Source organism: Myotis daubentonii, chromosome 2 (assembly GCF_963259705.1).
Source record: "Myotis daubentonii chromosome 2, mMyoDau2.1, whole genome shotgun sequence".
NCBI classification, from domain to species: domain Eukaryota; kingdom Metazoa; phylum Chordata; class Mammalia; order Chiroptera; family Vespertilionidae; genus Myotis; species Myotis daubentonii.
The window spans coordinates 41,562,125-41,577,081 of NC_081841.1; the positions used below are offsets into that span (position 1 = coordinate 41,562,125).

The following is a 14,957-nucleotide window of genomic DNA, read 5'->3' on the forward strand; positions in this document are numbered from 1 at the left end:
CCGCAAGAGGAACCAAGCTGTGAAGCGCGAGGGGAAGGGGAGGAAGGCTGGAGCAACGTCCTTTGGGCAATGCGAGTGGGTCCAGGGCCTCACTGGAGGAGTTGCCCTGGGGAGCACGGACAGTCATTCTCCAGGAACTTTCAGGAGCCCCAGTATCACAGCACAGGGTCGATGCTGTCGTGAGACCATGAGGAAGTCCTCCAGTTGCTGCCATTTTCTTATGATACAAGAAGCATGATTATCAGCAAAGAAGGAAGAGGGCAGCCAGCCAAAGAGTCTGGGAGAGAGGAAAAGTTGATGGATTGAGGAAAAGGAGGAGGACTCCTGCAGAGCCCAAGGGCCTATTTACAATTAACTTCATGAACCTGGCTGGCGTGGCTCAGTGTTTGGGAGGAACATTGCAGGAATTTATTATGAGAGGAAGGGAGAGGGAGAGAGAGAGACAGAAACATCAGTGATGAGAGAAAAATCTTGTCTGCCTCCTGCACACCCTTTAACCTATGGAACCTGATCTATTCCTGATGAGGGCACATGCCCGGGTTGCAGGTTCTATCCCCAGTAAGGGGTGTGCAGGAGGCAGCCTATCAATGATCCTCTCTCATCATTGATGTTTCTATTTCTCTTTCCCTCTCCCCTCTTCTCTGAAGTCAATAGAAATATATTTTAATTAAACAAAATTAAATTAACATCATGAATTTTAGAAAAATTGCTCCATATATGGTTCCTTCTTTAGCTAAAATGTTGGCCCTATATATCTGAAGAATTCCTTGAGGGAAAATAACTCAAGAATACACAATAAGCTGAAACCGGTTTGGTTCAGTGGATAGAGCGTCAGCCTGCGGACTGAAAGGTCCCAGGTTCGATTCCGGACGGGGGCATGTACCTGGGTTGCGGGCACATCCCCAGTAGGGAATGTGCAGGAGGCAGCTGATCAATGTTTCTCTCTCATCGATGTTTCTAACTCTGTCTCTCTCCCTTCCTCTCTGTAAAAAATCAATAAAATATATTATAAAAAAAAGAATACACAATAAGAATACACAACTGGAATCCATGGAGCCTCAAACTCAGTTTTTGGTGTTATTTCCACCAAACCATGCAATCTCTAGACATAAATAGAGTCCTGTAAATGTTCTTGCCTGGCATGAATTATGCAGCAGTTCATGAGCTATAAAATGTTTAAAATAGCCCTAACCAGTTTGGCTCAGTGGATTGAGCATCAGCCTGCAGGTTGAAGGGTCCCAGGTTCGATTCCGGTCAAGGGCATGTACCTTGGTTACGGGCACATCCCCAGTAGGGGGTGTGCAGGAGGCAGCTGATGGATGTTTCTCTCTCATTGATGTTTCTAACTCTCTATCCCTCTCCCTTCCTCTCTATAAAAAAACAACAACAATAAAATATATTTTTTTTAAATGTGTAAAATAGTCTTGGTTAGAACAATACATAAACCTGGTCCTCACCAATCCTTAGTCGTGACGTATTCTAAAGACAGGATTCTCTCTAACAGTCATGAACATGAGAATTGCCATAATGAACATTGTGCACTTAACCCCCACAAGCAAATAATCTCTTTTGTAAAGCCTTTGAGTCTATCTTCTTCCTTTAAGGCAAGAAGGTTTGCTTCTATTAAGATGTCAAATAGAAATATTTGAAGAGATCAAGTATTCATTGTAAGAATTATGGCATAGTGCCGTCCCTTTCCTGGTAGTATCCTCACCCATCTAAAGAAACACATGCTTCTTACTAAATTGAAAGAGTTCTATAGTCAACGCTGTCAGAATTGACTCACTTACGCAATTTAGGGGCCACTGGGGACAAAAGCTATTAAAAGAGAAGACTCAGAAAGGTGTAGTCAAGCTATCTAAAGCAGAGGGAAGAAAAACAGATGGGATCAGGGAGAGGTAGGCAGGAAAAAACACACAACAGGCACTCAAATGAGAAAAAGCAAAAGTACACAAAAAAATGGTTAAGAAACATTCTTAGGGACAAAATTACATATATTGTTTTGTTTCAGAAAAAGATACCTGCCTTCCTTCTTAATATAATACATTCTTAAAGATCTACAAAGGGGCCTTCTCTTCTTCTCTTGTATCATATTCTACTTTGTATTAAGTCTTCGGTATGGTGATAGATTAGGTAGATAAATAGATGATAGATAGATAGATAGATAGATAGATAGATAGATAGATACATACATACATACATACATACATAGATACATAGATAGATAGGTAGATAGATAGATAGATAGATAGATAGATAGATAGATAGATAGATAGAATGAGGAGCAACTAACTGACTATTTCACACCCACATGTTCAAAAATCTACTGACTTCTTTCTGGCCTCTTTGCTTAAGGTTAAATCAAAACTTCTGTTATAGCCCTAATATCACCAACCATAGTAATTAAATACTTTGACACTTGAAACTTCTTTCAAGACAGTGCATCATCTTCTTAGTGAGGTATTTCTGAGCCAGGTAGTCATCTGTCTTTGACTAATCATTTTCAGTTGTAATACATGAGATGTGATACAGACAGCAAAATCTCACCAGAAATTCCAGTGCTACTGTCACTAATGAAAATTCTGACAGGAGTCTGATGTAGCTCTTTCTAACATTCAAGAGTGTGTGTGTGTGTGTGTGTGTGTGTGTGTATAATGTGCTAAGTGTCCAACCATCAAGGTAATGACATCATGTGGCAACGCCCAGCTTCCTCTCCCTAGCAACTAGCCTCCTTGCAGTTTCTTCAGCCCAGGAACACGGCTTGCTTTATAGCCAGGTGGAAACATTTCACACCGTAACCAAATGTCTGTAAAGTGTTTTCACGAGCCTCATCTCATTCGATCCTCACAGAAGTCCTGGAGTAGGTAGATAGGAGACTTGGTGGAATCCTATTTTATTTTCATTAGCCGGAAAACAGAGATTTAGAAAGCTTAGAAACTTGACCAGACTGAAAAGAAGTAATGGTGGACCTTCAAAATGACTTCAGGTTTTCTCACTGCACAGAATATAGTCAAACACTGCTGCAGTTACATATTTTACCCTTTGTTCTCTCTCCATGATCTACAATAATAATCTGCTTCGTGTTGATATTTACTGCTGTGTTGCTGACAATTACTGGAAAGAGAAGTTGGGGTGCTTTGCTGGGCTGGAAAAAGTTTAGCTAAATCAGAAAGCAGGTTTAATTAAGCAAGTTTATCTATAGATATAAAAGGCTAAGTTGACTCGCACATGTGTGATACATATCAAGCTCTTGCTGGCACTATTTGCATGCACGTGTTTCTATCTGTCATTGTCGATCGTGAATTTGGTTGACACTTCTATTACAGAGAAAGGGCGAATAGCGATATTAAAATATTTCTTCTAATTAATTTCCTTTCAGTGTGCACAAATTCATGCACCGGGCCACTAGTTGTTTTATAAATATAAAGTGTATGCATATATTATAAATAGCATTATAAGAAAAACGTATTAAATAATATGTATTAAAGTGCTTTAAATGAAGCCATTTACCAAAAAATAGCTATTCTAAAGGAAAAATATTACCTAATTATAAATACAGGTCAAGTTACCAAATTAATTGGAAAGCAGAAAAGAAAAATTTATAATCACATATTATTAAGGTTTTTAATAGTGCTTCTGGTGGAAATTAGTTTTATTCTTTCCTATAAAATGAGCCTTAAACACATTCAGCAACAGGCAGTTTTTGAAATAGCTCCATATTCAAATAAATGCTAAAAATAAGACTAAAATCTTTACAGTCAAAAATAGAGACAGCCAGTTTGGCTCAGTGGATAGAGTGTTGGCCTGCAGACTGAAGGGTCCCAGATTCAATTTCTATCTGGGGCACATGCCTGGGTTGCTGGTTCTATCTCCAGTTGTGGGCATGCAAGAGGCGACAATCAATGATTTTCTCTCATCATTGATGTTTCTGTCTCTCTTTCCCCCTCTCCACTCCTCTCTGAAATCAATAATATATATATATATATATATATATATATATATATATATATATATATATATATATATATATATTTAAATAGAGGCTTATAAATAGTGAAAAGTAAATGCATTTTTACTCACTTAAAACAAAACATATATATTAATGTACTAATAAATATGTCTTAGTATTTATACTTGCATCTAGCTTGTGAACTAGTTTTATGTGTGTAAATACAGGGTGTCCCAAAACATGTATATATACTTTAATAGCTGATAGCTCAATTATGAAAATAAAATGCATTTTAGTAAACATTGCCTTTATAGTTATTCAAAATATATGTATACATTTTTGGACACCCTATATTTGTGGGAAATTTTCTGAAATGAGATTTATCAAATTCTAGTAGTAGTTGTTTTTTTAAATAATTTGAGATATTTTTATTACTTGTATGTACTTTAATTTCTTAATATTGAGATTTCATTTAATGACTAAGTTATCATTCAGACAAGCATAATAAATTCCTGCAATGTAACTCTCACCAGTAGCATTAAATGTGTGATAAATTGAAATGTGTAACTAATCTTTACCAATGAAGAAAACTAGAAGAATAAAAATAGAAAATTCAAGAAACAAGTAGTTCAGAAAAGAGGAAACAAAAGAACATTGTGATTCAAGAAGTTCTGAGCTCATTCTTTAATTTTTCTATATCTTTAAAATGACATGCAAATATGATTATTTTCTTTATTGTCCAATATTTTTCACATGGATAAAATCAGTGTTTAAATGCAAATATTACTCTGACATCCTAACTACCAAAACAGAAGAGAAGTATGCAAAATTTAATAATAGGATGCCATGATAGCCAAGAATTGCCCAGTATCTGCATTGAAAAAAAAATCCCATAATAAGAAAAGCATTGTTTTCTACTGCCCAATGTATTCATTTTAAATAAAAAATTTTTATTTTTATGTAACATATTGCATACTTATTACATAACATTAACATATTATATAACTATATTTATAAGTGTAGCACTATCAACAGGTATTGTTTTTTTTTTTTATTCCAGTCCCCTAATTTTTAATCTCTAAATGATGTTTCCTCTTTAGCTCATATTTTATTATGCATAGTTAAGAAAAACAATATAAAAAACACCTTACTATAAAATAATAACAGCAGCAGCTAACATTTAAACTATTCTTATGTTATAGGCAAGCTTCTGAATGCTTCTTGCATAGTAACCCATGTAATAATCTCAACAACCCTATGAGGTAGATGTAATTATTAGTCCATTTACAGATGGGAAAACTGAGTTTCACATGTATTGAAAAACTTGCCTATGATCCCATAGCTAGTAAGTAGTAGCATCATGACTTAAACCACAGCAACAAAAACTTAGCCCATAATTTTAACTGCTAAACTTTCCCACAAATACTGACATTACAATATGAATCAAAGAAAACAATAAAATGTATTTAGTGATAGAGTCATATGTATTATACTCTATAACCCATGGATACATTTTCAAACCAAATAGAAACCAGTCTAATAATGACTGCTAAAAATATTCAAATTACAGGAATGTAATAAAAATTTTTACTGAATGTTAGATGTTATTGAAAAACAACAACCCTATAGTATTAAAAAAATCAACCCATAAAGTCCATTTCATTTTCTAAGAAAATAAAGTCTATAACAAAACACATCATATGTCTACAAAAATATAATTCTTCCATACTATTAAGACATTATAATTTTATAAAAAGTAAAGAGGAAATGTTTCCATGAAGCTGAAAATCATTCATTTTAAATATCAAACAGAACATATGAAACACTTAGAAAGTGATGCACTGTTATTGAGATGGAAATCATATCAATTTTTAAAATAAAAATATTGTACTCTGTTTATCAATTTAATGAGCTTCTCTGAGATAAATAATTCAAACAGCATCCTCACTATAGTATTAAAATGCATAAAATATAAATCTACCTGCCATCTTCATTACTTCGGTAAAACACAAGGAAAGGATCTGATTTTCCAAAGAAGTCCTTCTTGTCCAACTTGTTAGCACAAAATTGCATCAGAACAGCATCCTGAAAACAAAATGAATATAATAGCTCAAAATGTGGATTACAAATAACCAGAAACTACAGATCACAAATAAGATTTGAGAAGAAAACAAATTTGTGAAATTTTCTTGCAAATGGCCAAGTGTGTGAGAATCCCAGGCAACATAAAATTGCTTTAAAGGACCATGAGACTGAAAACTTGACTTTGTGTTTGTTCTAGTCACAAAATTATAACTTTAAAATCCGTAACAATTTTCCTCTGAAAAGTGATATTAAGCTAGATAACTCTAGGTATCCAATATCATAAGACAAATCTTCATTCATTTCTCCTGTTATTCAAATACACATTTTTAGAACATAAGAATTTTTTAAATTCCTGTGGAAATATTTACTAAACATCTATTAAGTAGCTCTCATTTATTAGATGTTAAGATGTTTTAGATGATTAGATAAGGAACAAGACTGATCCAGACTTTGACCACATAGTTTACTATCTGGAGGGGAAAAAAGTGTTTTTCTTAATTATACAGAGTGCTCCACAATATCTCCATAACTACATATTAAAATAATTTACATTGCATTGGACTTGAAGAAAAACAAAGCACCTTCATTTTCATTTGTAATTTAAATTAAACATGTAACATGTTGATCACTATGCCAAACCAATCATTTTTTTCAGTTTATATACTCAAGCATCCATAATCTACGTAATTTAGCTTAAAGTTAATCAAACTGGGGTATAATAAATCAAAGATATGAACTATTATTCAATTAGGCAGTGTAAGCTTTTTAATAAAGTAGAAAATACTAGCCATTTCAAGAATAAAATTGCTATTTTGGTTTGCTTGCTTTTTTAACTGGAAGAAAATGCTAACAATTTTGGAAAGAGGTAGAGGGTCAAAGTAATTCAGATTAAATCAAGAGGTCATAGTTTCAAATCCTATTTGATGAAAATGTTAACAATGACTAAAAAGGCACTTTCTTATTCAACCATTTCTTTGCAGAGTCCAGCAATACTGATTAAGCGTTTACCTAAATTCTCCTTATTTCCTTTCAGTAATTCCAGAACACTATACCAGAGATGATGCTCTCTGTTTTTCATTCATTCATTGATATACTTACTTAATAAACATTTCTCAAGCAATACTCAGAGAAGTTCATAGGTCTAGATTTCTCATTTTCAAAAGTATCGATAAGAGTGTCATTTTACTTCGATATTTAGAATACAGATGTGATATCTTCTACCAGAGGATACTCATATTAAAGGAGGCATTATGCTTCTAAGCAGGTATAGTTACAATACACAGTGCAAAGAAAATTACAAAGGGAACACAAGGAAGAATAGGAATATCATTAATAACTCAAGCTCCTCAACCACGATCACTCTTCAAATCTAAGGTTTAAAGATTAAAAATTGATATACTATCCATTAAGGAAGTAGTGAGAGAATCACCTGGGTGATCGAACAATAAAGTCAAATTGAGAAGAGAGGGCTGGGGTTTTTGTTTTGTTTTGTTTTGCGTTATTTGTTTCGAATGCCCGTTCATCTTCCTATATATTACATGCCCTTGGGTGAGAGTAGTTTTCTAATAACATGGGACGAGGACATTGTTCTTGTCACAGAAAAATAAATAGCCCCTTGAAGATATTTTCCCAAAGCACCTGAATCAAAACACAAACTCCCAAAAAACATTCTGATATACTTGAAAGGCATTAATAGATCAATAAAATGTGTATTTTTCAAACTGGTTGTGAATTAAGCTTCAAACAGATCAAGTATTGTTTAAAAATAAATTTTCACATGATCATTGGTGAATGTAATACCAAGCTGTAATTTTTCAAATTATATTCCTTAAGGCTTACAACATGAATAACCAATTCAAAATAAAGATTTCTTTCAATGTATCAAATTATATAAATTTAGGAAAAAATATATTTTGCTATTATTCAGGTTAATAACATAGCGGGGATTTCATCTGTAACAAGCACAAAAGGTATCCAATTTATAAGGAAAAAAAATCCAAGCATTTACTTATTTTCAGAAATATACAGGCATCATTGCAAAGGTGTTTGTTTCTTTTTTAATCTTTTATGCTTAGTACCACCTGAGAGAATTTTCAAACTTTTCTTCAATGCACCACTTCAGTACAACGAACTTCCTATTGAAGAAATCCACTTGAATATTTCACAGGCATTTCTAACAAGTTCAAATCTAACTTGCTTCTCCTATAATTGTCCCAGCTCAATTAGTGGTTCATCATCCACTCAAGTGATCAAAGAGTTGTTCTCAATTTCTCCCTTTTCCTTACCCTTTACACATTTCTTCACCAAGTTGTAACGTTCTGAGTCTAAAACTCTCCTCAAATTTTCACTTCAGCTACACTGGCACCACTCTAGCCCAAGCCCACCTCCTCTCTCACCTGCACTTGTACAGTGTGGCATTGATTCCTTTCTCCCTCTTCCTCTCTTGGACCTATCCAATCCATTCTCCATTTAGCAGACATGTTCTTAAAATGTGAAAGAAATACTTCTGTACATAACAAAAGTGCTCCAAGGCTTTCTCCTGTGTTTCAGATAAACAGACTCTTAAAATGTTCTACAAAGCTGAACACCAGCCCTAGGCAGCTTGGCTCAGATGGACCAGAGGCCTGCCAGCTGAAGGGTCTTGGGATCAAGTCAGGTCAAGGGCACGTACCTTGGTGGCAGGCCCCATCCCCGGCCGGGTTGGGGATCATGCAGGAGGCAACCAATCTATGTGTCTCTCTCACATCTATGTTTCTCTGTCTCTAATCCTCCCTTCCGCTCTCTAAAAATCAATGGAAAAAATATCCTCAGGTGAGAATTAACTAACTAAATGAACGAATGAATGAACGAATGAATGAATGAATGAATGAATGAATGAATGAAGCTGAACACCAAATGGGCTCTGAGCTGCCTTTTCCACCTGCATCTGGCAAAGTGTTACCTCAATCGTCCCCCACTCCTAGGCCCTTGTCACCAAACACCGGACACACTCCCCTTCCTCCTTAGGATCTTACACGAGCTGTGCACACTGCAGGAATTCCTACTACCCTGCGGCAGGCAAACCATTCCTCGGGGCTTAGCTTGCATGTCCTTTGTTCACAGAGGCCCACATGACATCCTCCCTCTTATAAGTTAGCTTTTCCACTGTCTTCCCCATAATATATTTGATCACTTAGTAAACATCATGACATATTTACCTGCACAGTCATCTGCATTTCCCACAAGCCGTGTTCATTAAAAACAAGGCTCAAGGTGGTTGGTTGTTTTTCTCACCATTGTACTCCAAGCTTCCATTTCTGAGACTAGCACGTTTGTACAATATTGCTGAATCATTCAATCGGAATAACAAATATTCTTTGTGGATAATTTCAAGTTACTTTAAGCTATGGTTTACACATCACTCAAATGATGCTTTTGTTTTCCCTGCAGAGGAGCCATCTGGGGGAGGTGCTAAGAATATCAGCATTTTGCCCTAGCTGGTTTGGCTCAGTGGATAAAGTGTTGGCCGGTGGGCTGAAGGGTCCTGGGTTTGATTCCAGTCAAGGGCACAGGCTCGGGTTGATTTCAGAAAGGAAGGGAGAGGGAGAGAGAGATAGAAACATCAATGATGAGAGAGAATCATTGATCGGCTGCCTACTGCATGTTCCACGCTGGGGGTAGAGCCCACAACCCAGGCATGTGCCCTGACTGGGAATCGAACCGTGACCTCCTGGTTCCTAGATCGATGCTCAACCACTGACTGTACCACTCATGGCATCCTGGCCATAAGATGCAGCCTGGCCATACGCAATATATGCCTCAGTATCTTGATTTTCTTCTGAAATAGATGAATAATAATGTGTTCACTGGCATATTTATACAAAATCACCTTAATACCAGATTTTGACAAAATAGCATGTTAATGTCACTGTAAAGAACAAGTATCTTATTGACTTGGAACTTCTTTTTCTCTTTCCTCCATCATTATACAAAACTCATTATCATCATACACATAGAGAAATTCAGAAACAAGAAGTGTAATAGATGATTAGATGATATCATTAAAAGAAATCATTGTGCCAGTTTAACTGAAAAACAGGATGGTGGTGGGTATTATTCCTGTATTTAAATAACTGCAGTATTTTTGTAAAGTATTTTAGTACACATAAAATGCTTTCATATACATTATATTTTCAGATTTAATGATATAGTAGTCAATTTTCAGAGATGGGGAAATTTTTAAAAATATTCTAGTTACCTGTTCAAATATTTGGCTCCCTCCCCCGCCCCCATCAGCCCTTGTAAATATGAAAAGTGAAACTCAGAGCAATCAAGTGACTTAATAAGCCAAAGTACAAATTACTAGCAAAACCAAACCCGGTTCAGTCAGATGGTCTTTTACAGCATTATACTGTAAGTAGTTTTCTGGCATTTTACACATGAGAGAACTGAGACTGAGGTGGCTGTGACCTGCCCAGGGAATAAAGACAAAGAATAAGGAAAAAGAATAGGAAGGCCTTCGCTTTGAATGCATTTCTAACTGCTTAAATTCTAATATTCTTGTTTAATTATCTCCACAAGCCTCTTATTATACGTTCCTTTTGTTATTTCACTATCCCAGCCCCCAGAGTCCCAAGTGTGCATAGTTAATTGAAATGCTCAGTTTCAGCAGTTGCAGGCAAGTGATATGATGTTTTTCTGACCAATATGCCATTATATCCATACTTACGTATATAAAGCCATAGTGATTATCTTGAAAATTAAAGGAAAAAAAACAAACAACCTCTGGGGATTAAAGTGAAAAACTCAGGTACTAATTAATAGCTCTGTATAAAAACTACAGCCAATGTCAAAGTATTAAGTTTTGGTACTTTGGGGGAGCTTCTGTTCATAAAATCATGAAGCAAACATTGTAAATAAAGAGTACTGAAACGTAATTTCTTTTCCCCCAAAATAACAATTCCCAGGGACCCATTGGGCCACTCAGAACAGACAGCACTGACTTCTGATTCAGAACCCTCATTACTTCCAGCTCTCAGCTCATCTTGACAACAATGAAATCACTGAACATGAGTCAATGGCTGTTCAGCAAATCACGACTAAAAATAGCAGCTTTCTAAAAATACTGACTATGCACTTGTTTCTAGTTGGAGTGGTAGTTGGTCCTTCTTTCAAATGTGGACTTACCAAGCTAACAAAAGATGGGACTGTATATATTCTGAATTAATTCAATTAGAAATAGGGAAACACGGGTATGTCATGCAAAAGGGACAAGGTCAAATGACTAGAAATATTCCTTCAAAGTCACACATAAATCTTCAAGATTTTTGCAAGAACTAAACTGATTGGTACAATTGACAACTCCTTATATTAATGCCTCTCCCAAATGATAATGACATTAGGTTTTATTTGGAAATTTTCTATTCTATAAAAAGATCATTAAACTAACTGATTATTCTCTTGGGACTACAGAATATAGTCTCTCTGGTTAAAGTACTAAGTATCTAAAGTGATATTTAATGAGTTATAAATTAATTTAACACATACTTTCAATTAAATTTGCTACAATTACTCAAGTTAATCATTTGTGTAGATTTTCAGAAATATTATTTCAAGTTAGTGTTGGTAACACAATTTAAACCAAAGAAATTGACTTACCCTGCAACAGTTTAGTTCCTCTGCTGTAAGTATGATAGTGCCACATTTCTTCCCTGGAATTCCTCTAAAACAGCAAAAAATATATGTATATACATTAATATTTTATATTTACGATATTACATATTTAATATTTGTATACAACCAAATAAAGAGAGTATTACTAATAGGTGGGCTCTTTCCTAACAAAATATATTCCCAGTTCCAGCATTGAGTTTATCCTGTATTTCCACACATCCTGATGAAGCTAAACTTCGATCGCATTCAACATGTCAGTTCTCTGCACAAGAATCTTCAGTAGCTTCATATTATCTAGCATATTTAATGTAATAGAATATGATATGATATAATATGATATGATATATGGTATAAATCTATAACAAAACTTTCTCCTGTGGTTACTAATATTTCTATTATGTAATTAAAACCTATCCTAATCTTGGTTTCATATTTCTTTCTCCTTTCATCAACATGGTAACTTATTTGCATTTATGTCTTTCTGCCATTCCCATGCCCTGACATACCGTAATGTGTTTATTCCCTACCCTGCCTCAAACTTTCCATATCTTTCTATGAAACTCCATTTGTTCTATGAAACCTTATCCCAATCAATTTCACACAAAGCTCGGCCTTCTCTGCACTCCCACTGCACTTACAGGCTAAGCATTTAATCTTTCCTAAATTGTTAGAATCATATATTCTTTCCCCTTGTTTTCTCAAGTTGATTATAAGCTGTATAAGAGCAAAACTCATGAGAACAAACCTCTTGTAAACCAAGAGAGTTAAATATCTATACCTAGCAATTGGCCATACATATAAGAAAAATGTGTAACATAAGCAGAATTAAGCAAATTGCAACTGCCATCCAATTTTCCTTTTATGTGTCTCTGGTATATTTATGTTCACATAAGCTTCTGGCTGACACTAAGAGAAAGGTTCAATAGGAAAATGCAAGGTGTGCGCATGGTTTCCTGCTTTACAAAGGGAGAAGTCAAGGAGAACTTTCCAAGGGGCGATGTTTGTTCTAACAGTATATTTCATGCTTCTTTTCTCACACGTCATAGTTCAACTCTTCTGTTTGTCCTGGAAACTAAATTGTGAAATTAAAGCCCAATGGATGTTTTTGTTCTCAAATATATTATTCATCCCTGATAGTTTTATTTGTACCAGCAGGTATGCAACAAATACATGCCCCTTAATTTCCATGTATACAGGGATTAGAGTGTTAGTATCTCGACTGGGGACAAGGTGGAAGAACGGACAAGTATTCTCAATTGTGAATATACCAATGAAATTATACTCACTCTAAAACTGCTCTACCCTTTCTATCTTTCTATTCTAAAATTTCTTCTGGAGGGCACCACTCTGTCTTGAGCTAAAAATGCCAGATTGTGCAGGAAACTTCCTATCACAAAATCTCGTTTCCTCTATCTCTTTACAACCTATTCGGGAAATTGTAAATGTCAGGATCTTCCATTTTCTCCAGGTCTTTATGACTAAGAGATCAATTAATTTATCCTTGTATGTTTTTTTCTTACAATATTACAAGCAGCATTTCTCAGTTAATTTTTCTAATCCAGCTGTACCTTCTTTTTCTTCTTTCTGTGTGGAAATCACAAAATGTATATTTTCGGCATTATGGCAAACTAAACACCTTAACTGAACAACCACCTGAAAATACTTTGAAATGCTGATTACAATTTGCAAAAATTTTTCTCATGGCTCTGATAACCAGGCAAGAAAGTAAGAACCAATCAGAAGTGGAAACAAGCAGAGGCGAACCCTGGTGAGTTTGATCTTGGGCTTGTTTTTAATGGCTGGGGAGGGGGGCGAGGGGGGGCGAGGGAGGAAGGGAGACTCACAAGATGAGAAATTCAATACATGGGCAGCTCACAGCATAAAGCTTCACTCACAATGACTATATTGACTGGTTGATTGTAGCATTTATTAGATATAAACATCCCCTTTGGAGGTATGTACAAAATAAATCCCTGCCTGAAAACTTGGTGATGAATAAAAGAGAAAAGTATGTCTCTTAGTAATTCAGACCTTACCCAGGCTTGCTGCCTTAATTTCTACTACCTAGGTGGTCATAAAAGCTTCTAACCAAAAATTCAGTAAATGCTAGTGATCATAAGTGCCTGGTAAATGCAAAACCTCTCTGAAAGAGTTTGCCTTGAAACTACATCTGAAAATAATCTCACATTAAGCATTAAATATATATTTACAAAACACTGAAGGAAAAGTGTACCATGGGTTAGAGTCTCCAGAAACAACCGACTGCAGAATCCAACATGGACATAGAATAGTGGGAATGATAGTGGGGAAGGGCATGTAATAAGAGTAGAGCCACAGTTGTTTAATAATTATTCACCTTACTAATTATAGATAAGAGGTTTTCTTACAGACCCTGGGAAACTGCAGGGTGAAACAAGGCTGTAAAAAGACAAGATGTCTCGATGAGTCAATTACTAAAAGAAATACATTTTGAGAACAGACCAAGGACAGGACACACTTTGATTTGGTTGCTGTGCCCGGACCCTGACCCCCTCCAGGAGTTTTTCTCAGGAATGCTGACTATTCTCTGGTCCCAGGAGTGGGCTGAGCTGTTTGTAACATCATACAAGATTAGCCACCTGTTACCAAACTTTGAGCTCCTGAGACCCTCCCCTCCCCTTTTCCATGTTACACTTGCAGCTCACAGCTGCTCGTAGCTAACTTTTCCCTCGTGTGTATACAATCATCCAACTGGCAAGTGGGGGGTCAGAGTAGAATTTTCCCAGGTGACCGACTGCTCTCCCCGTGCTGCCGGAATTATTGGAATAAATGCGTAGATATGATTCAACCCTGTCTCTGCTTAATTTGGCTCAAGTAGTGACAGGCGGCCTCCAACACATTGTGTCCAGTTTCAGAAATATTATGCATAGTATACAAAATGTAAATATGGATAATATAACTAAAACTTAAAGAGAAAAATGGAAAGCTGGGTAACTAGCAAAAGCCAATAAAAATAATCAAGAATATTTGGAGAGCTCAGCTGGTGTGGCTCAGTGGTTGAGCATCAACCCATGAAGCAGGAGGTCAGAGCTTGATTTCCAGTTAGGGCACATGCCCGGGGTTATGGGCTCAACCCCTAGTATGAGGTGTGCAGGAGGCAGCCGATCAATGATTTTCTCTAAAATCAATAAAAAAAAATTTTTAATAAAAAATAGAAATAAAAATTGTCACACTATGTAAAAATAATAAAATTTATCCATTAGTAATTTACAATAGATATCAAAATTTAAGG

At 35.7% G+C, this 14,957-nt stretch overlaps 1 protein-coding gene across 4 annotated transcripts in view; it reads right to left on the reverse strand.

Annotated features, from left to right (window-relative positions):
• Positions 1 to 14,957, reverse strand: part of CPNE8 (copine 8) — a 191,837-nt gene that overhangs the window by 92,116 nt on the left and 84,764 nt on the right. For 3 of the 4 annotated variants that reach the window (XM_059682550.1, XM_059682551.1, XM_059682552.1), the window contains 2 exons: positions 11,672 to 11,735; positions 5,931 to 6,034 (listed from right to left, as the gene is read on the reverse strand). In XM_059682550.1, the coding sequence (XP_059538533.1) occupies positions 5,931 to 6,034; positions 11,672 to 11,735 (168 nt within the window). Of the gene's footprint in view, positions 1 to 5,930; positions 6,035 to 11,671; positions 11,736 to 14,957 lie in introns of those variants that run through there. The other variant, XM_059682553.1, reaches the window with a different exon arrangement.